Raw genomic sequence first — 23,416 nt, 5'->3', positions numbered from 1 at the left:
CTGGTGAAGGGGCAGGGGGAGCAAGGGGTGTCACTAGAGCAGGAGACCCACAGGCTCTGGGGCTGCACACACACGGCACGAGCCTTTGGAAACCGGGGAGAGGAAAACACTAAACCATGAGACACCAGAGAAAGGTGCGTTCAAGGGGTGACGAACACCCAGCAGAGTAAGGCAACAGGGCACTTGTCTAGAAATCCATAGCAAACACTGAATTAACTGAATGCTGAAATCACTATGTTGTTTTCAATATTCTTGTAAAAAGCGAGAAGCCTCATCTAGAACTCCACGTAGAGACGAATCTTACCGCAGCAGCATCTCCACAACTCAACGTGAAAAGCTCAGGCAGGCCACCCTGTGAGCAGAACAGAGACCTCACTTAGAGCCCAGAACACGGCATCCTACTCTCACTACTCCTCCCGCTCGCCAGCGGTGATGGCCTGATGTTACACATGCCCAGAAGCAAAGTATGCAGACCTACCAACCTGGAATGTGGGATATAAATTCCACACACCACCACCACCCCACCCCAGCTTCTTTGCTGCCCTCTACCTCGGCGGTCTGTGCCACTTCAACTCCGCATCTCTGACAGCGCTGTTCCCAATAGCCACCTGTGTGTCACTTTTATTATGGAGACTAATGGATGCAGTGAGAAAAAACACACGCCCCAGCACAGGACATCCAGATCTTCCTGAAGGAAAATAATGAGTCTATTAAATAAATGTGATTAGACATACATACTTCAAACACAACAGTAACACTATGCAATTTCTCAGCCACATCTTCTGCAGATGATATCAAATCCTAGACAAACATTCATCTACGGCAAAGGCAAACAGCAAAAAAAGGTCTGGATCCTGTATTTCTTTTTTCTCCAAACATTAGAGCCACACTGCACTGGAGAGCTAACTGCAACAACTGAAATTTGCGTCGCAGATCAGAGCGTCAAAGCCCCTACTGTCTCTCAATATTTAATAAATGGAGGGGGAATACAGCTTACTGCTAACTCAGACTTGTGAAAGGGCGATGCCCAGCTACACAGCTAAGCAAAACCAAGGAAAAGTACTTATTCATTTCTGAAGGTCACCGACTCCACGGGAAGCAGTACGCTCTTACTCTTTTTTTACCTGGAGGAAAAATATGATTCTGCAGTTTGTTTACTACTTCCTGAAAATCCATTTTGCACAGCTAAAACAGCAAACCATGGGGTCACATTTAGAAAGCTACAAATCCAAACGCCTCCGACATGCGGCTGCATTTACTGCCCCCTTCTTTCACCGTTCGTTGTATCGCACAAGCCAAGCCCCAAACCAGCACCAACAGAAAACCCCCAAGAGCAGCAGCACCGCGTTTATTTTGTTGACCGACTGCAACACTCACTCAGACAGGAGCCCTCCTCATACTCCCCAGCTTCCGAAGCGAGGAAAAGCTACATCAAGACAAGCGCAGCAGTTCAGCAGCAGCGCCGGGCGAAGATGCGACGTCTCCCGGCCTGACGGCGCGAACCGGGCCGCGTCCCGCCGGAGACGTGACCCGCGGGCACCGGCGATGCCGGGCAGCCCCCTCACCTTGGCGGGCTCGCACAGGTCCCTCTCGCAGCACACGCAGGTACAGCAGCACCACATCAACATCCCCGCCCGCCCGCGGGCAGCCCCGGCCCCCGGCACGGGCGGGGCCGCTCCCGCCGGTCCCTCCTACCCCGCCCCGGGGGCCGCCGGGGGCCGCCCGCGCTGCTGCCGCCGCCGCCGCCGCCGCCACGGCCATGGCCGGCCCGCGGGACGGGGCTCCCGGCGCTGCCCGGCGGGAGCGGCCCGGCCGGCCGGTCTGCGGCTGCGTGTGACCCCGAGGAGGGGTCAGGGTACCGGCACCCGAGCGCGGCGACACGGGCGCTCCTCAGCACGGCGCGCCGGGCAGCGAGGGACGAGCGGAATAGAAAACGGAGATTCCAAGAGGCACAGCAGGACACAAATCCACCGACGAACTGGATGGTCTCTTTATAGCACCACCAAAACGCTGCTATTTAATAATCACCAAATACAATTTTCAGAAGATTAATGTCATCTCCTCGAAGGCTGAAACTCTAATTGGAAAGCAATTGTCACAGGAGGACCCGAGTGCAGAACAGAGCCCGCAACAGCACTTTAACCACGGCTGTCACGAGAACCTCACCACCTCCTCACCACTGCCCTCAACCTGCTCAAAGAAAAGGTCTTTTACTGCCATAAAGACCTAAAGCAAAGTCTCATCACCCCGTGTGCGACCGCTCTGACCCACAGCCCCTCACGCCACCGAGCCCGACTCACAGGCCCCGTGGTGAAAAGCCACCCTCACCCCACAGCTTCTCCCCTCGCTCTTCTCCCCGCTCCCACCGACAGCCCCTGTTTGCACAAACATTATTTATCGCTCACCCAGGACAGACGATCACAAAGCCAAGCCATACATAACCTAAGTTTGAGATCTGCAGAACCGTTAATTCAGAGCATGCAAAGTGCTCCCAAGGCTAAAATACCAGGAACCGCCAAAAACGACAGATTGGAAACGAGCTTTTAGAAGCGTCCTGCTGCGTTAGCCGTGCGGCACGTCTGCAGCTGGCATGGACACACGGACACAACTTTCCACGTCCTCTCTTTGTCTGTCCTTTTGAGCCAGGTGACTCTTAGGGCTCTGACAGACATTACAGTCGTTGGGTTTGGTAGGTTGGAGATTTGTTTTAAAATCATTCTCTTAACTTGCAGTAATGTACATGTAACATGAAGAAATTCTGCACTAAAATGTTAATTCATAAAATATAAATTTCATCAATGTAACAGAGAAAAATTTTCCCTGATTCAGAACATAGGCAATGTGGAAGAAAAATATCACGAAGAACAAAATTCAGTTTTCATTTGGAAAAAAAGAGAAAAAAGAGGAATTAAAACCTGAAAATGTGTCTGTAGGAACAAGCGTTAGAGGAAAAACAGCTAAAAAACCCATTGTCTTAAATTATACTGGTGTGTCAGATGGCATTTCTGGAAAAGCATTATGATGAGAGAACAAGTATATTGTAAGGGGCATTTAGAACAGGAATTGAGAATGAAAACGTTACATAGAAGAACAATAAAGTCTGATTCATGCAGAAGACCAGCCATGCTGGCGTGGAGATATTAGAAGGGACATCCACAGAAGCACGCTGTGGTGTTAGAGAACAGGACAGGGAGGGCAAGGGGTGAAGGGAAAGGAAGCGGGAGCTGGCAACCCAACAGCGCGTGGTGCGATTCTGCAGCGGGGCCGCAGCTGCCACCCCCTGCAGGGGGCTGTGCCGGCGGGTGCGGGGCTGTGCCGGCGGGTGCGGAGCTGGGCGCCAGGGGGGTCTCCCTGTGCGTTGGGCTGAGGCCCCGGGAGCATGGAGCATGGATGGAAACGAAAACAACCGAGCTTACCCATTACCAGATACTCAACACTGCTACGTACTACCATGAAAATGACTGCACAAACCAGGAATTACAGGAAATCTAATTCAACTGACGTGTGTTGCCATTTCTCTGTGGGTATTCTCGGGGCTAAATGGTAAGAGGGTCTCTAAAAGTTGATTACCTTATGGGAAGATTATGATTTTGAGATTCCCTGACCATGAGAGCACTGCTCTAACAAACGGCACACAGAATTCAATCAATCCAGCAAAGTTGTAAAGAAGCCTTTTAAAAAGAAATGCTGGTATCAGTAGCTGACCCCTGCCACATGAGGATCCCACCCCACATCTGCACAAACTTTGAAACCAGCCATTCGCCCAGGGCGTGCAGGAGAGTCTTAGGAGAGCGCGCGGCGCTGCATTGCCCAACGCCGCACGTCTGCCAGGTCACTTCTGACCGTATCAGCTGTGCCCTCCACCAGCCAGAGGCCGAGAACCAGGCCAAAAGTATCCACCCTGTCGCAAGAGTCTGGTGAGAAATCTCGCTAAAAAAAACCTGTCCGGGCTAAATACAGAAACTGAAACAATTTCTATATTTAAGCAAGTTCAGGGCACAGACTAGATTTTGCATCGCAATCTAACACAATGACAAGAAATTAAAAAAAAGGGGTCACAGTTCACTTTTTCAAGGAACTGCTTTACATTCTTATGGCAGATTTTATTCTTGAGAAACTAACTAAACTGATAAACTTCCAGATTTCAGAGACCTTTTACCTATTAATGATAGCAGATCCCATCTAACAGAGTTGAACAGGAAGGGCAGTGAAATTTCTTGCACAGAATGCTATTAGCCTTATTTAGGAAGCAGTTTGTGTTGGGTACAACCTACCTCAATCTACAGGAATTTTCTACTACTATTCCGATAGATCATTTCACCGTATCACGCAACAAACAAACCCATGAAAACCCATGACAATATTCTCATTATCCTACTTAATATAGTCATACAGCCTTCACGAGCTTTACAGGGCAATGAACTCAAAACCAACCTACCAGGCTGAGTATCACCTCCATTAAGAGGAACCACTTTCACTCCTCATTGAAGAGGAAGGCATCGAAGGCATGTTTTCTTCAGCAGGTTTTGTTACACTCCCAAAACGCAGCAGCCGTGCGCTGATGTTCCGTGCTGCAAACCGTAGACTTCCACACCCACAAAGAAACAGAAACATCGTAAAAAGAGCACCGACAGCATCTCTTCCGGGCAAACGGGATTCAAACCGCCCTGGCAAGCTGCAGCCCCGCCATGAGCGGGCGCCAGTCTCCCGTCACGCTGCGCCCTCGCCCCGTCCCCCCGACGCCCTGCGCCGCAGGAGCCGTCGGCCACCACGGCAGAAGCCAGGTGGTGGGATCAAGCCTCGGTAAGGCGGGGGGACATAGACGTTTCCAGGTGTCCAAGCCGAGGACAGAAGAAGCCTCAGGAAGGGAGACAGCCCTGATTCCGGTGGGGAGGGACGGGTAGTTGGCACCCACGCCGTGCCCGGCCCTCACCCTGCGACGTCCCTTGGCTGCTGCCAGTGAGTCCCCACTGCATCAGCAGCAAGGGACATGCAGCGACCGCTGGCGTGTCTGCACTCTGCAGCCTGTCCTCCTGGAGTTACTCAGTAAAACTGGAGAGAGGAGCGATGGCGGGGGGGGGGGGGGGGGGGGGGAAAGGGCAAATGAGCTTTGATGCAGCTTAAAAACTTACGGAGATTAGATGCTCATATGACCCCTACAACAAGATGAGAGCTCTTTCCAACACCGCTTAAAACCAAGAAGTTTAGGGACAAATACAATAGGGGCTAGATCCATATAGCTGGGGAAATCTGCATGCTGACAAATATGAAGTAATACAAAATATGAAATAAGAGAGTGAGAAACTGGTGGAAAATTCAAGAACTGAGTTGTGATCGTTCCTTCACCAAGCTGTTTCCTAAAGCAGTGCTCAGACTGTGAAGAACAGGCGGCCTCCATGCTCTCTCCCTCATCCAAGGGGTTTCACGCAGTGAGAAGCTGCTTTTGCGCACCTGAGGTGCACACCCAACCCATGGGAAGAGAAGCCAGTGTTAGCAAGCGCCTCATAGCAACAACCGAGCAGTGCCCTGCATCAGTGAAACTGGGAAATGAGGACACCAAAAAGTAACAGTTACAGAAGACAAAACCCTGAAACTGAAACGGACAAGGAGTCTAAAAAGGCAGACTATAATTACCAGCAGAAAACTGGGCCAGCACCATAGCAGGACACCCTTGATTTGTCTCCAAGTACCCAACAGGCACAAGGAGCAGAGGGCTGAGGAGCGGGGCTGGAGATCATGGGGACACCCGGGACCCTGCCGCCCCCGGGACCTGCCCCCACACGCCAGAGTGCGGCTGAACACCGGCAGCACCGAGCACCAGCAGCGCCCACCACAGCATTCCTAATGAGCCAAGGCCCACGGTGCTGCGGGCATGCTTCAGGGAAAAATCAGAGTCACGGTTTGCCAGTTTATGTCATAAATATGATATAACTTCGTCCTGTCAAGGTTGGGACGTTGCTGTCTCTAAAGCTTTCTGGTTCGGATTTCTGAACTCCGTGACTCACTTTCAAGAGCGCTGCAGGCCAGCCCTGGGACAGCGGGTACAGCTGGCACAGCGAGGGCAGCGGGAAAAGCAAACGCGTGCTCAAACCCTGCGCGGTGGTGCCAAACCCACGTCCCTGCCAGAGCCCACCCTGGCACAGCCTGCTCTGCAGCAGAAACGGCATCATGCTGTTTAATACGTAAAATCAGACAGGAATATTTGGAGAAACAGAGGCAGGGCTCTGAATTCAGCAAGTGCAAACCAGAAGCTTCAGTAACCTGTGGGAAAGCAAACACAGGTTTGTTTTGGTGGGTTTTTTTTGTAATCCAGTACTGAAACTAGTCATTAATTCAGGTCCTGGGTTTGGATACCTGTTCAGACACAGGCTTTACACTTGTACAGAACCTGCTTCTTAGTGATCCAGGAAGGATCACTAAGTGCCTTAGTAAGGGCACTTGTGCACAGCGCTTCAAGGAAGGGAGAATAAATTAGAGTATCAGCTCACACTCTCTCTCTGGGCACAGGAAAACTGCAAGGCCCGTGAGATCAAGATCTGCTTTGAACCTTCTGAATCAGGCTCTCCAAGGGAGGGGTGACAGGTAAGAGGGAGCAGAGCCGGAAAGCCAAGCACGTGGTGTGAACCAAATTACAAGGTGGTAAAGTGCAAGCACTTGCTATCAGCACATTGAATTACAAATACCAGATTAGACATCTAGAGACGTCCCACGACCAACATAATAGATGGGGGGGGGGACGGACCCAAACCAAAATTAAAAAAAAAAAAAAAAAAAAAAAAAAAAAAAAAATCAGACTCAGCCTTCTCTCATGCCCAAATGATTTCATCTCTTCTTCTGCATCAAATGCACACAGCAATCACAAACGTCAGAACAGGCGAGAAGCCTGTCCCAGGTGAGGGACTTTTAACGCCACATACAGACACAAATGCAGGGCAAACACACGCAAGCAAAACTGCATCTATAGACAGGTCTGACTAAAAATGGGGCAAAACCAAGACAAACTCATCAACTTCCAGGTGTGCACGGGCTCCTGCAATACAACTTCCATCTCTTTACACATCTGGAAAATTTTTTTATGCATGGATGTGTACATTAGGTTTTCTTTTCTTAACTCTTGATATGTACAACAGTGATAGCTTTTTAAGTCAAATCAATTGCTTCATCATGTACTTTTTGTCCCTGACTAAATCTGTGGTTGTACGCTGTAAATACTTTTTCATGTCTAAGTTAAATGTAATATGAGTATTTATCAGAATACAGGTGAACTGTACAGTGTATACATTAGTTTTATCCACCTGCAATGGTAAAATAGTAAAATCATTGCAAATGTCATAGTTTTCAAATTAATAATGTATATTGTCTAGTGTGGGTTTTCTGCCAGTAGAACTAATGAGGTATGTGTCAGCAACTAAGCATGGAGCACATGGACTAAAACCAAAGCTCATCAAAATCAGCAAACATTGCCTGAGTTCAACTGGGACCGCGCACTCAACATCAGTCGACTCATTTTCAGGACTTCAGAAAGAAAACATTCTTTCTAAAGTCCAAAGAATTCATAATTCTCCTGATCAGCTTGAAACGTAACAGGCTCAGCTTTCTTCTAACTAAACTAGGAAATCCCCCCTAGATAAATCCAAAGTGGCTGTGTTTTTATCCAAGGCGTACAGAACACCTGCTTTACAGTGTATTTAAAGATCCCTTCGGTGCCAAAGGACTCTAGACAGACAGCAGGCAGGAAGATGCTCAAGCAGTTTAACTCCTGTACCAAAACAGGGGCTCCCTGGAAATGTGGGTCTTCAGAAACTATCTCGCACCTCTTACTAACACTGCAGACCTTGATGTGGCGCTTGAATCCATCAGCAAAAAACATCATCCTCCTTCCCTCTTCATTAGCTTGCTCCTGAACACAGTTCAGTTTTGTGGCTTCTTCTAAGTCAAGGAAAACGGGATCTTAACTCTAGGAGCTGCAACGGGCACATGACTCATCTCTCTGAAACGTTCCAGCTCCATTTGGGAAATGCTGCATGACACAACGATACGCACCCAAGTGTCCCTGTCCCACAGCCCCTCCGATGGCCACCATCGGCTGGGGTCACATCACCGCCTATTTGAGGGTCCTGGTTCTCCAAGTACACTTTGCCTTGTACTTGGGGTAAAGGGATTTTAGCCACACTGAAAGTATCAGCTTGATAAACTACACAAGAGGAAAGAAAAATAGGAAAGAGGAAGGGACCTCATTTGTTGTGCTCAGCAAAACTTCTGGACCCACAAACAGGTATTCTCTCCCAGGAAAGGAAACCTTCCTCCCTAACTTTTTAAAAAGCTGCTACTACCGCTTTCATGGCAAAGAGGATCCCCTTAAAAACCACTGACTTCAAAATCTTATTTGTCAGACAAATAAAAGATAACTTTAGTATAGAATGACACAACACAATAATAGTTTGCGATGAAGGTTTAAAGGTTTAAAATGGGCCATATTGCCTAATATTTCTCTTCACAGCTGGTAAAGCACTAAGCCTTCATCAGGTAAAGATCTCAGAAAGCCAACTACTGACAATTAATGCTGAAAATATGACCCAATAAGCCATTTCAGCCCAGGTTTTGCGCCCATTTTGCAGCAGCTGACAACCTTATAAAGCACTTCAAGCTGAACAAGGATGTCTCTTGCTAGGAGGTACTGATGTCTTCTGCTGTCTCAGTGCAGACGGAGGACCATGAAATCAGACTTTGGCAAGCAGTGGGAGGAACTAATGGAGTTTCAAAATAATTTTATTTAAATACCTACTTGAATCTTTGCATCTGCTTCTGCAATATGTGGTATTAAATATTTCAGAGCTCTCTAAGAACTGGATGTTCACTTCTAAATTTTGTCCAGATACAGAAATTGGTTGCAGTTAACTTTGAATTCAGAATTTTGCTAAATTTCCACAGAACTCCTAGAAAGAGCAACATTTAGTAATGAGATTTACATCCTCCAAATTTATCAATGCATACTAACAGAATGTAAGAGTATCTACACAGTTAATGAATTCATAATATATGCCTCAAGTAAACAGGTGGAAAAGTTAAAACGACTTGCTACCATGAAGCCTTACAAAGAAAAAACAAACACAGATTACTGAAAATTCAAAGCCACAAGATTTGCCTTTACTGACTAGAATTGTACACAGACATTGAAGAGTTAATAATCAAACGCCACTCCTGGATCAATAACCTCAGTGATATGAGGCATATTGCATAAGCCTTTCTGGTTAATTATGCGGTGATTAGTAAGTTTCTACCCAGCTGCAAGACCTAATCACAGAGACCGGGGCTTGAGCCATATTAACCCCCATCAACACGGAAAGCCGACAGCCTGTTCCCATCTTTACGCCCAGGCCAAGGGCTAAAGCACCTCAGCGTTTGTGCTGGCACGTACAAATTACAAAACGGCGCGTGATTATAAAAGCTGCAATAACCTAATGGTATAAGGTACCATTTGGATCAGAAGCACTTTAAGCTGATGCATTATTTAACATTTACCTTCTAATTTAAGCTCCTAGACTTCAAAGTCACTGCACAGAACTGGAGTTCCCCTCCTCTGTACATACCCACTGGGACAGAGTTAGTTTTGACTATATTTGCCTTTTTTAGATTCCGCTCAAAGGATGCTCTGTATTGGACTTGCTCTCCTTGTTACTGTTTGCAGTTTCTTGCCCCAGTTTTAACCACCGTTAAGAAAAACAGCCCTTCCTTTCCCCACACCCCTTTCCAGAAGTATTCTAAATGTTTCTACCAGCACTTAGTAACGAGAGGGAGAAGAAAGCCAGTCCCTCCATGCTGCACCCCAGCCCTGATGCGAAGTGTGACCGCGCTGAGCGTGGTTTTAGAGCCGGTGAAGGGCACAGTCCCAACACCCCAAACCCCAGGGCAGAGACCACGCAGGCTGCAAGGATGCAGCTCAAAACTCAAGTACTACCCAAAGCCAACCCACAGCCGAGTTGTCATTAGCCAGTAGATGGCTCCAGGAACTGGGTTAGAGAGTAAACTTGTGTATGCACAGGCAGACCATCCTCCAGGAGGCTACGGACACCAAGGGCAGTTTCCAAGGGCATTCTCCTGATGACTGCTGCATCGAATCAACTTTCCCACAGTGAGGACGAAAGCAGTCTGGCTGCTGCCTGCCAAATTGCTACAAGATCAGATTTGCACACATGGTTAAAACGATGTCCATTTGGAAAAGGACTTCTCAAAATTTACAACCTGGTGCGTAGAGACTTGAAAAGTTTCTGCTGAGCTTGTCTATTCCAGCTATTCATGTGGTGATCCAAAACCTCACTTTACAGTAATTTGTTAGTACTGATTAAGCTCCACTTCCAAACACAGAATGGAACTTTAAAGACTTCCATCCAAAGGACACACAAAACTGCACTAAATCCCATTAAAGCAAAGGAGATCTTGGTGCAAAAGAAAATTCTAGCTTGGCGGTGTAAGATCAAGTCAGCAGTTTACTGGTCTTGAATGGAAACAGCTGACTGACTTTCTTCTTCCCCATGAGAAACCGACTGTCCGTCCCTCCCGGCGCACCCGTGCTGTCAGCGGAGCCCGATCCTGCCCAGCTACAGGCTCCGTGTGCCCCTGGTCCACGCTTACACGCCTGGTGCTGCATTCCCACGGAGGCCAAACATACGAACCACGCAACATCCCTCTGCTTCAGCAGAAACCACAATCAAGGCAAAATGCCCAGTCTGCGTAAAGGATTAAGTTTACCAATAAAGCTGCAACCTAAAAACTGCATAGCGATGAAATGGACATTTTCCAAGTAGGCTTCTTGTTTAATTTCTCAATACTGCTGGCACGAACATCATCACAGCGTCTGATATCAGTCTAACTGATAGGGAATACACTCACCACCACCACCACCATCCCCCCCCAAAAAAAAACCAACACATTTCTTTTAGTTTTAACACTATGTTTTCCCCAATAACAACTTGGAAAGGCAAGCAGCTGTGTTTGAAATTGCTTTCATTTCCTTTAAACAAAATTTCACTTGTCAGCTTTCAGTTTTATTGGGTATCTATGTATCAAATTGATTATTTCTGGTTGTCTCACGGTTAAAGATTTTTGAACTACTGAACTTCACCCTCTCACACCTTCTTCTTATTAAAATATTAAAGAAAAAAAAGAGGAACAACAACAACAACAACAAAAGACCTCATAAAAAGCATCTTCTCATCTCTCAGCAATTCTCTTGGTGGTTTAGTTCTGACCATTTGGTGACCTGACCGTCCTTGAAGTCTCAACAAAGAGCCCATATTGAGACACTGAGCTGCCGAGTGTTAATCCCGGTTGAAAACATGAGTTGCCTCAGCCACTGCAGTTGCAAGGCAGGATGCATTTGCCTGACCCTACAGTCTGTAAATCACGATTTAAGACTTCGTTCCTACCTTGCAATGAGCTTAAAGTGCGCAATAAGCACACAATGTGATGGGTTACTACTGCTTAGCTGACGTAGGCTAATTCGTTAACTCAGTAATATATCCGAGGTCTTACGCTCACTAAAATGGCTTGGATACAATGAATTTGATAGCTCTCCTCTCAGCTCAAAAGTGAAAGATAACTTCAGAACATGCTGCTTGATTTCTAAAGGAGCTTCATGTCCACAGTCATTTACAGCTGCACCTCCTCTGGACAGCAGTACGCTTTTCTTTTCTTTCTTTCTTTTTGTTTCAGAACGCTCTTCTGCCATGAAAGCAGATGAAAGTCACAGTATAACTGAAAATCTGAAGCTGTATTTGGAACTTGCACAACTTCTACAAGAATCCTAAACCCAGAAAAGCCAACGAAACTCACTGGCAGCAGTACATAAAATTCAGCAAGCCCATCCATCGGATTTGCGTAATATGATTTATGAAGTAAACTCAAGTTACATAGTTAGAACTAACAATGTCACAACAGACTGGGTGTGGAGGAAAGCAGATTCCCCACGAGCCAGAAATAAACTGTGAATACGTTCTAGAGAAGGCTCCTTTATTCCAGAATACAAAACCGAGACGTGAACACAAACTATGAAGAGGGCCACTGATTACACAGATGAATTCAGACAAAAGAAAATGTTGTTGCTTTTGCAGGTTTCAGAGTGAGTATTGACCAAAATAAGGATTCCGTTTCTGTGCGCGCTCTGGGTTCGCAATGTGCGAGAGGCTGCCGAAGCCAGTGGCTGGCACACAACGATCCCTATTTATTCCTTTCTTTAAAGAACAAAATAGTAATTTGAGCAACTTCATTGATTGATCAATCCAAAAGTCACAAGCTCTGATAATCTTTGCCTACGGTGATCCTACCCAGAAGCCTAGGAAGCTACACCACACCAGAGCGTACGTGGGCAGAGCACCGTGCGATGATCCAACGCTCTCAAGATGCGTTCAAGCCCAACTGACGGACAGAAAGCAGAAAATTCTGTCCCTTCCACACACTATAGAGGCAGTTGGCTATCACAGAAGCTAGCATTTGTGTTTGAGTGTTTCCAGGTTATATTTGTCTTCTCCACCAGTCTTCCCCAAATTAGCGCTGCCTTCCTTTCCAAGTAAACACTAGTCTACAGATTACAGCGTATGTGACCTTAAATCCAAACTGATGCATTATTGATGGAGAAGAAATGGCTAAATTGATGTTGTCTTTGAAATAGAGTTCTTGATAAAGCAGGAAGCATTTGCTTTTGCATTTCTCTCTATTTGATTAAAAATCTTTTAATACTATGGACTGCTCAGGAAGATGCCACTGTCCTCAGCCTCTTCTCACGGGTTTGTCTCACGCACTACACTCATTGCCAGTACTGACTCCTGGCGTTGCTTTATGCATTTGGACACCTTTCAAATGTGTAGTTTCTACGTCTGTCCTTTTAGACAACAGTCTTCTCCCAGAAGATCTCTTAACTAGTGGTAGCCTCGATAGCACCTCTACCTGCACTCTTACAGCCCAAAATCATGGGAAATATCCCTTCAACCTACTGTATCACCTCCTCACTGAGAGGCTTCATCCCCAGCTCGGTTTTGCTCCTTCTGAAAGCTTGACCTGCACTCTGCTGCCCCCCCAAACCCCTGCACTTCTTCCGTCCATTTGCCAGCCCCCAGCTCTGAACACGGCGCGTGCTGACAGCCGCCCACCGGAAAGCCGGGTCCAGCGCCCCGTGCGCTCCCAATGCCCGGCCCTGAGCCCCAGAACACTCTTCTGCTTCCCAACGCTCCAGACACTCCACTTTGGGCTAATTTCAGTTCTTTTCTCTCAAATTTCAGCCCCCTGTTGTGAAGCTGTGCTTATTAGGGCTTTTCTGTCTCTGGAACCTCCATTTCCCCCACTGCCCTCTCCTTGGTTTTAAGACTGTTGCAGTGTTTGTTTGTTTGGGTGGCTTTTTTTTTTTAAGATTTCATTTTCATTTAGCTTATGATCATGTCTGAAGACACCTCACAGTACAGGGAAATGTGACTAGCAATTAAATTGTTCAGGATATGATCCCAGTTCTCTAAAAAAGTGAAGCACTGTTTGCCCTGGCTATTTTAACAGCTATCTTCTCTGGGTTAATGACAACAACGAAGCTTGCAATTGATAATATCCTGCTAATTTAATAGCTTGGTTAATGTGAGGAAGCTGCAGCATCCTGAATAGCAATGACAAATCATCCTGAACAATAAGTCACTGTCCTGGGTCGATACTTCTTTGTGGCCTTGGTGAAAGTTGAATATCAAAGCAGTATTTAAAAAAAAAAAAAAAAAAAAAAGAAAAAAAAAGAAAACCACAAAAAACAAACAACCCAGAAGAACCCAAACACCCACTATTCTGTTTTACAATAAAAGAAACTCCCACAACTCCAAATTGTTTTCAACAACAAACACATAATTCTTCCTTGCAGATGACCTACAAAAAAGTTTTTTAAACATGTAGCCCTATGCTGTTTTTTCCATTGACAGCTTATAAAAGAACACACATAACATGTCCTTTCCGCTACAAAAACTCTTCCCTTTAACCCACATTTCCTTAAACTGTAGGAATATGAATAGCAGAAAATCTGATCTTTCCTGGCTTTGTTGGAGAGGTACTGAAGACCCAGATACTTGCAGCTAAACTGACAACACAAGAAAGCTGAATTTTTAAAACCCAAAGTATTAGTCACTGAAACGGAAGCTGAAAACAGATTGACTAAAAATATTTTCCCCTTTTAAATAGATCAGTCGTCACTTATCCTTTGTATGAGTTCTCCAGGCACCTTAGCCTAACTTTGATAATCTCTCATATAAAAATATAAACCCCCTTCCATGTAAGTTGCAAATAAAGCAAAACCCATACAAATCAAGATTTTCTCTCTACTCTCAGCTCACCTCTCAGTGGCTCTACGGGCTGGTCTGGTGCTTAGCAGAGCTCCACAAAAGAAAAAAGCTCCCCAAATAAAACAAAAATAGTTTGAATGCTTTTAGTATTTTCACTTTTCTTTGTCCCAACAATGCAGCTCTGTCCTCCAGGAATGAGCGTACGCGGGCCGAACACTGTGTCATTCTCCCGCTGCCGTCCCTGCGGAGCACCACGGACTTGCAGCCGCAGCCCGCAGGGACCCGCCGGACCTCGGGGTGGGGGTCCCCATCCCACCGACCAGCGGACCCCAAAGCACCCACATTCACATGAGAAGGCAAACAGGCAGCCAGGCACCGCACCACAGCGTGAACACAGAGATAAAAATCAGTGCTACTGCTGCCAGCAGTCCCAGGATTGATGAAATTTCCTCTAGATTGTGGGAAGGGAACCGCTATGGGGTTCACCACTGTTTTCTTAATGAGGCACCCAATTTTAAAGTCAAACAAAATATATCTAGTGAGACTAGGATATGCAGGCAGACTTTCAAAAAAGTGCATTTCTGTCTTGAAGAACAGGGAGTTTCCTACAATTGCTTTACTGTCCTGATGAAACACAATCATTAAATGCTAAAGAGATTCTAAACATTACTAAAAGCTGATCTTCGCCACGTTTCCTCTTCTAACAAATTCTCTACATTCTGTGCTGTTTGGGACAAATTCCGTGACACTTTGTGGAAGACTACCACGAGGAAGCCTGACCTCAAAGCTCCCTGGAAGGAATCATCATAACTGGAGAAGCTCTAACCACAGCCCAAAAGCCATGGACTTCTGGTATTGGAAATCCTTTCTAATCACTAAACCTTTCAAACCACAGATTCTTTGCGTTCACGAGGAATGTCCCAACACAAAATCTTCACCCCCCAGAGCAAGAACAGATCAAACACCTAAAAGACTAGCAGCGTCTCAGCAGTGCAAGCAGTTTTCGTTGTTTTCCTTCTTTTAAGAGTGAGCCCAAGCTGGGCCACAAACATTGCTTGCTACAGAGCAACAGCAGAGAAGAGAAATCTAATCCAGCCTCATGAGACGACGGACAGAGGATACTCGATTTCACCCCTTTGCCATCGCAATAGCCAGCAGCTCGCAGGTGGACTGTTAAAAAGCCAGCAAAAACACTGAGCCTGGGCATTCAGGGGTAACCCAGGTCTCTGCCCAGCGAAGCAGCCACACGCACAACCCCAGCACCGCTGACACCCCAGAAAGAAGAAAGCCACAGACGTACAGTTTCGGCAGCAGGCGGCGAGCCCTCCATGCCGGCTGGGCAGCCAGGGACACAAGCAGCCGAGCCCCCGCCACCGGCCGAACATGCCGTACCCAGAGTCACGTTAGCGGGGAGCAGCTCCAGCCCTGCCAGGCTGAATCTGCCTTGACAAAGCAGGACCTTGTAATACGAGGCAGGAGCACCCTGGGTGTCTTGGCAGGAGCCCCGAATGCATGTTTGAGAAAGCAACTGCAGCTCCAAGCAAGCCAGGCACGAATGCGCTGCAGAAGAGCTACTGAGTCTGCTAAAAATACTCCACCGCTGACCCCGTCAGGAACATGTCTGAAGTGAGAGCCTTGTTTGCTGGAGAATAAAATAATAAAACCAAAAAGCAAAATACATCTGTTGGCAATGGTCTAGGAAGTTTATCTTAAAAAACAAACAAACAAAACCCTAACACAGTCTGGAACAGAAAAACATCTCACATTTTCTCCCAGCAGGAAGACTGCTGGGTGAACGACACGCTTTACGCCTCTTCTAGAGCTCCAGGCAAGGTGTAACCTCAAAATCTCTTCCCCTCTAACCTGCCCTGGGAGGTTGCTCAGACTCCGATGACAAGTTAACTGCAGACAAGCTCCAGACCTGCCCCATGGAATCCTTGGGTACTGCAGTGTCCCAGGCGAGGCACACGGAACACCTCCCACCCAGCCCATGACCCCTGCGGTGCCTGGCTACAGCGAGGGTGCCCTGAGGAAAGCAGAAGGGGCCACCGCAGTGGGACCATGGCTGACAGACACCACGATGCTTCTGGTCCGTCCCTCCCTGGTGGGACCAACAGCGAGTTTCTTCTGGGAAGCAGGAGCCTTCCTCCTGCCCTCCTCCACAAACCCACCCAGCACAACGGGCAGGACCAACCCCGCGCAGCTCCCACCTGTGAACAAGCCCTCGGGAAAACACGTCGAGAAGTGGGTTTTGTTTTATGCCTTGGCCAAGCATAGCAAGCATGCCCTGTATGATCCGGGAAACTGCTGGGTGGTGAGACAATTTATTCTTCTGGGGAAGGAAAAGTGAGAGAAGTTCCTTCATAGCTTACTGCTCTGCAGTCAGGCAACTGTTCGCCACCTATTCATCACACATCCATCCTTAAAGGAAAGTTATTTTAAAAAGATATTAATTTATTCACCAGACACGTTTTCACATGGATCGTGTTCTGCTAATTGCAAATCAGCCTGGTTGTCTGGACCATTTTCCTTCAAGAAAAGCAGAGGTGGATGCTAAGCCTAAGAGACACCACACTGTGTATTTCCCTCAGTTTTTCAGGTCACAGACATGGATAATCTACATTAGTACATTCTCTGGATTTGTAATCACTCTCTGCTCAGTAGCGGTCTGACAAGTTTAAGATGACTCTGGCTCAGGTTCTGCTAGGAGCGGCCCGGAGGGCGGCCGGCCCACCAGGACTCAGCCCCGCTCCACAGCCCGGCCAGCAAAGGCCTCGCTCACACACGGGAAAGTGAAAAAGGTGCCGAGGCTGCAGAAATATTTAGAAAAACTGATAACAACTACTGATGGACTTAAAAACGACGAGTGGTGTGCTCCTCCTGCCACTGCCCCCACTGTCAGAACGCAAGCTTGGTTTCCTGGCTTAACCGCTTGGGTTTGCAGTTTTGCGAAATAAACACATTTCAAATTTATCCAGCGAGCACACCTTTTGCTCTCACAGCAGACCCCGCCAACCGATCAGTAACTACGATCATTTTTTACAGTTGTCCCGTCTCTTGCCCAGCAAGTACACAGGTAGTTTTAGGCCTGGCCTGCTCTAAATCCCTACTGAAAGTGTGAACCTTTGCAGAAGCCACCATAGCAGGGGGATTGTTCATAATCCTATAATGCTCCAGAATTATCGCATTATTCCTTTCCCTCACAGTGGTTTAAGCTTTTATACAGCTGAATAATCAGAAAGCGAGTCCTTTTGTGTGCCCACCTCTTTCTGATTTATTTTTTTTTTTTTAAGAAAAATTAGAAAATTTCAGATGTCTTGGTCTGAGTCAACTTAAAGCATGTTCTAAAAAATTCGCAACAATTAATTAAGGAAGCTTTGGTCTAACTCAGGTTGGCACATTTCTAGGTCTTACTGTAATAATGCATCCATCCCAATACCCACTAATTCATTCTTACTCTCAATTTACTGTACAGGCTCTGCCCAGTATTTAGCATCAATAACTGCCCAGTGGGACGATGAGGTCTCACCTGGGTCACATCGAGCCCACACGGGTACGGTCACCTCCCCAAACTGCTGGTGAGCCTCAGCTGCACCGAGCTGGGCCAGGCCGCCACCAGCCCGGGGGGGCGGCAGCCACTGCTACCGTCCCCATGCCCTCCCCAGCCCTGCCCGGAGCAGAACACAACACACCTGCCTGAACCGCCGCTCGCTACGGGAATTAGCTCACAGAGAAATTCCTAAGCTGCCATTACTTTTAATCAGTAGCTTGGAAACCCAATGGCAAAGGCAGGGTCTTCCTCAGCGGAGGGTGCACACACCCCGGGGCAGCCCCTGCCGCACCGGCCCCAGGCCCACGATGCCGCCCCCCTCACCGCCCCTCCGGCGCTGCCGCCCCCGAGAACCCACCACAGCACAGCGCTGCCCATTAGCACAGTTTACTTGGACGAACGTCTGGCAGTCACAAGAGGACAGCTGGAGGTACATAGCGAATCCCACCAAGAGCTCTCTCCGTCTTCCAGCGCTGCTGATCCAGCTCCACCCCGTCCCGTGCCGGGGTCCAGGCACAGCGCGGCAGCGACGGGCCCTGCCTTCCCACCGCGCCGACCCATATGTGCGCCTGGTCTCAAAGGCGACAACAAAACTTTTCTCAAAGCACCTAGTTGTTTTCTGCCTCCTGACTGGAGGTTCTCCACACATTTTTAATGAAAACTGGCATTGATTAGCTGGAGACAGCTCAGCTTTGTTGTACGACAACAAAGAATATACAGAGAAGATCACACACAAACCTCACCCAGGAGACAGGCAAAAGTAGTGCATGAAAATACCCGCTCAGAAGCAACTCTGCTGAATAATTGCAGAAGAGTGTCTCGTGTTGTTAAAAATAGAACCAATTTCTGCATTGGCAGATGGGGTTTCAGTCAAAATATCCACTGAGCCACTTGAATAATTAAGTGTTGCTTCTCCATGGCATAACAAAGTATCTAATGCAATTTACTGCCCTTTCTATAAAATGTGATATAAATACTGTTTGCTAATTTTTCAGCAATGAAATTAGTAGAAATAAGGCTTATAGTACTGTGCAGCAAGCCGCTAGCTGAAATACTACCATGGCTGCCAAGACATCAGCACCACTCTCTAGACACAAGCTATTTAATCTTTCAGGTAATTACATCCGGTAACAAAGCGGTCATTTAATCTAGAAATCAGGTTTACTCATAAGGAAGTCGAAGAAACTCGAGACTGGTAATCCTCAGTAACCTGGAACACGTGGCGAGACAGAGTGACAGAGAGTAGCTGATGCTCAGTCAGATTTTTTTTTTTTTTAAAAGTAGACACACGGTTTAAAAAGAGCTACATGTAAAATGCAATCCTCACAGTAACGTATAGCCTCCACATTGCACAAATTGCTTGTATTTCAGAGAATCAAATCGATGGAGCAAAATACAGAGAGGACGGTCCTTGAAATTTATGTTTTGCTAATTCTGAGTGTCAAGATTCATCAAAAAATGGATTCAAGCGTGCATTTGGTTACATTAAAAATCAATGCGCCCATTATTTCTCCCCTTCCAACTATGTTTCTTGTTTTGTTTTTAAACAGGATATGCCCAACCACAATTAACTTTCAGCAGAGATAGAGAGGGAGAAATGGAGCGAGACACACCGCAGAGCAGGAGGGACACCACTGACCTTACCTAGCAGTAAGACTCATTAATCCTGCAAGGCATTTTCTTGAAGCTATAATAGCCAGTGTAGCTGTCAATGCATACATGGGTGCCCTGGCCTCGTTCTTCCCTGCTAAAAAAAGATACTTTAATGTTATTTATAGGTTAAAAAGAAGAAAAGAGAAAGTCCCCTATCTGAATGTCGCTGTACTTCCCCAGCGCAGAGAGGGATCGCGGGAGACCCATGTAAGACCTTCTCTGTTTCGAAGGTGCGGGCTGCTTCAGCTGGCTGCGTTAATGCAAAGAGCAGCGCTGAAGTGGATTTGCCTGTTTGTGGGTTACAGCAGACAGTCATTCAGCCGTCACTTAGCATAAATATTCCCTTCAAAGAGAAGACTGCTTTAGAAGTTACTGGCAAAGAAGGTATAGACAAAGAACACCGGAGAATACGTGTTTAACAGTCAAGGTACTGCTGCACAAAAGCAGTTGAACACAAAACGTCAGGTAATTCTTTTTCTTTACCCTTGGAAATGGGAAGGGGGGTAGATACTTGTCTAAATGTTATGAATACAAAGCCTTGCTAAGACTACGCCTGAGCCAGAGTTACCTTAGCTCGGAGCCTGCAGTCCCAGGAGCGTGTGCCCACAGGCGCAGCCCACACAGATTCCGGCCGGACGCTGCCTGGAGAAAGGGGGCGGCAGCAGGGGAACGCGCATCTCCCACAGCGCGGCCCCTTGGCCCCAGAGGTAGAAACCCGAAGCACAACAATTCACAGCCGCCTGCTCAAGGTCAGTAAGACGGAGAGGTACAAAACCTGTGAGCTGCAGTTCCACGGTTCACAGTTTCAATGGAACCTGTGATTGCCCAAAGACTCTAAACACTGACCTACTGCAACATCCCCGTGGCAGCTCCAGTTTGTTCAGGAGAGTTTGATGGGTTAATTTCTGTTGGCAGACATCATACTTGACTACATCGTGTCTGTCCACATCATATTTCTGCTAGACGCCTACCGACTTCTTTATCAAGGCATTTTTTTCGCTTTACCTCCTCTTCTGCAATGGTGCCCGATTTCAGTGCCGGCTGTAACATCGGTTATCCCCTGTCCCCTGGGGAGGCCAGGGTGGGCTCTTCTACAGGGCTTCTGATCACTACGAATACCCACAGAACTCCTTACTGAAATTAAGATTTCCAAAAGTATCACCAAGAAAAATGAAGGGAAAAGCCTCTGTCAGCTTCTAAATCAAAACAGTAGAGAAACACACACACAGGAAATTACCAGGCACGGAGACTATTAGCCACTCTGCATCTTCATTAGACGCATCCGATTAAACATGCTTAATGTATTTAATTTTCCATTTCCATGTAAACCAAATCAGCTTATGGTGCTGGACAACCTCTCTGGTTTCTAATACCTTTTCATACCTTTTTTGTACAAATCTAAGCAGTACCCAGGTTGCAACAGGCTTCTAGTCCCTGTCACCTGGGGGTTTTGCGTAAGTGACCTGACAGGTAAAAACGTTTGTGACTTTTCAGCAATTGCTTGAGCAGTGAGAGACCCAGTCAGGATGTCTAATACAGCACAGAATGAGAGTCTCAGTACAATAATACCTCCTAAGGATTATAAACTGTCAAAACGTATAGGAAGTTCTCTTTCTAGCATTAAAAGGAGAGTTTAAAAAGTGTTTAAATTATTTCTTAAGGAAACTGCGTGGATCTGAAGGATCGCTGTAGTCTACATACCTTTATAAGACAACAATCTAATAAGAAATGGTACCTCACAGTAAGAAACTGGGTTAAAGCTTCTAACGCTGAGGAGAGCGGTATTTCATTTGCCTCCTGTCTGACTGCAGTGGAGCACTCAATAATTCATAGTTTGCTGGGATCAAGCTCCAGCACAGGTGCTGCACAGTCAAACCTCAGGGCAGCTTCCCACAATGAGCCTGATCAGCAGAGGGGAAACGGGCATAAACGATGTGCAACGCCTGCTTCCACAGGGTTTTTTTAATTGATGACGATGCTAAATTGCAAAAGGATCCCTGCTTTCCATGAGGACTCCAAGAGTTTCAGAGAAAGCAGAGGGGGAGGAAGAGCCAGGGGTGTTCAGAGGAAAAGCGACTGACTGAGCTATGAAAACCCAGCTGTGTGACAGACCCACGCTCCGCTTCGCAGAAGGTCACTCATTAAGCAGAGCACCCCAGAAGTCTGCCATAACCAGGCCCGTAGCAAGTTCTTGAACAGCAATTGCTTCAAGAACAGCGGCTTTTTGTTCCCTCTCCTTTGTGGCAGTCAGGTGGCTCGGGAGAGAGCCTTACTCATGGAGAAGGGGCAAAAGCACCTTCCATTCTCCCTCAGGAGAGTCGGCAGAACTGGAAGACACTGTGCCATGCCAATCTCACTCGAAAAATTAACTACCAAAGTAGTAGTCAGCAGCGGGTTTCCTGTGTTCCGCAAACCAGAATACAACCACCTTAAAACCTAGTAACACCAATCCACTCCAGAAATGGAAATAGAAAATTCTTCAGAAAACGAGTGTACGAACAGGGAGTTTTACCTAAATGTGTGAAATCGCTGTCTGACATAATAGAGACTTCTTCATTCCTGGTGTCGTTTGGAATTTCGCAGCTCATTAGTAAGTGTGGGAGCTTATCTGTCGCCTCACAGATTCCAAGACAATCTAATGCTGAGGATGGCCCTGCTCTGAGTGGGTCACTGGGCAGTGAGCTCCAGAGGTGCCTCCCAGCCTGAGCTAACTCCTGAGAGCAAGGGACGGGAGTGAAAACGACACCTCTCCCCTTCCTCTCTTTGCAAAAGAAACTTTTCCCCACCAGTAGCCTGACCTGTAACCAAGACGTCAACAGGATTTTAATTATAAATTTTAATAAATTAATATTAAATTAATAAATTTTAATTATAAATGACTCAAAGATGACTTTTGCTGAGCTCTCAAAGCAGTTGGATGCTTTTTTCTGATTACCTTAGGTGCCGAATCAGCAGCTTTCGATCCAGTGATGGAAAGCCCTCTGTTGGGGTGGGGGCAGAGCTAGTGCCTGTCACAGTCCCACCTGCCTGATTCTAGATTTAGAAAGTACTCGTGTATTTCGACCAAAATTTTAAGCAACATGAATTGAGCTGCTTTTGTAAAATCCATCTATCCATCTGATTATTTGGGAGGAAAAGAGAAAAACCAAGCAACAGACCGTATTTACTCACCACAATTAGAAGAGTGACTGCAGCATCCACAAATATATCTGAGACAATCTATCTAGGACAATTAATAGCAAAAAGGTTAGAAACACTGTTTTCTAGTCCTGAACAACACAGGATACCAGTCAGTTGTTAACAGTCCCCAACAGTTCTTCAAGACAACACGCTATTGGGTTGCAAAGAGATTACAGAGCACTCTGTATTTAAGGCGGTAACTTAACTTCTCCTCTGGGGAGCCACTTCCCTGAGCATCCCAGATACAAGCAAGAGTAGTGAAACTCATTCCCCACCACCAAGCACGCTTATCACGCTTGAATCCATTTCACAGAAGTAAAGAAACAAAGAGTGGAGCCGCCTGCTGATGCACCGAGGCTCAGTTAATGAGCAGCTCTGGACCACCAGAAGGTGTTAATGGCAGCACCCCAGTGAGAGGCAGCGGCCCCCCAGGCGCGGAGGGGACCGGAGCTGCGGGCAGCCTGCAGGAGCTGGAAGCGTCTCCCTGGGCAGCCCCGAGCCCCTCTGCACGGGACGAGGCCCACGGCCCGGCACAGCTCCCACCCGGCCTGGGCTAATGGTCAAGCAGCAACGGCAGCCAATTAATTCGCAGACAAAGCATGATACCAAATCACTTCTATTCATCGCTTGATCTCCAAGGCACAATGTACACCACTGTTATTTCTTTATTCAATGCTTATATAAAGAAGCATACATTTAAAAATCAGTTTGATCTTTTTTTAGCATTTCC

The 23,416-nt window shown here is 47.0% G+C and overlaps 1 protein-coding gene across 9 annotated transcripts in view; it reads right to left on the bottom strand.

The window, feature by feature from the left end:
- Positions 1-23,416, bottom strand: part of TMCC1 (transmembrane and coiled-coil domain family 1) — a 101,667-nt gene that overhangs the window by 22,407 nt on the left and 55,844 nt on the right. The window contains exon 1 of one of the 9 annotated variants that reach the window (XM_063347638.1): positions 15,604-15,708. The exons of 6 other annotated variants lie outside the window; for them this stretch is intronic. In XM_063347638.1, coding sequence (XP_063203708.1) covers positions 15,604-15,633 — 30 coding nt within the window. In that variant the 5' untranslated portion in view covers positions 15,634-15,708. Of the gene's footprint in view, positions 1-1,565; positions 1,716-4,438; positions 4,475-15,603; positions 15,709-23,416 lie in introns of those variants that run through there. 2 more of the 9 variants (XM_063347639.1, XM_063347635.1) reach the window with 2 other exon arrangements.

Source organism: Chroicocephalus ridibundus, chromosome 10 (genome assembly GCF_963924245.1).
Source record: "Chroicocephalus ridibundus chromosome 10, bChrRid1.1, whole genome shotgun sequence".
Taxonomy (NCBI): domain Eukaryota; kingdom Metazoa; phylum Chordata; class Aves; order Charadriiformes; family Laridae; genus Chroicocephalus; species Chroicocephalus ridibundus.
Note: the sequence above shows the minus strand (reverse complement) of the source record. Positions and strands in the feature narration are given on the sequence as shown.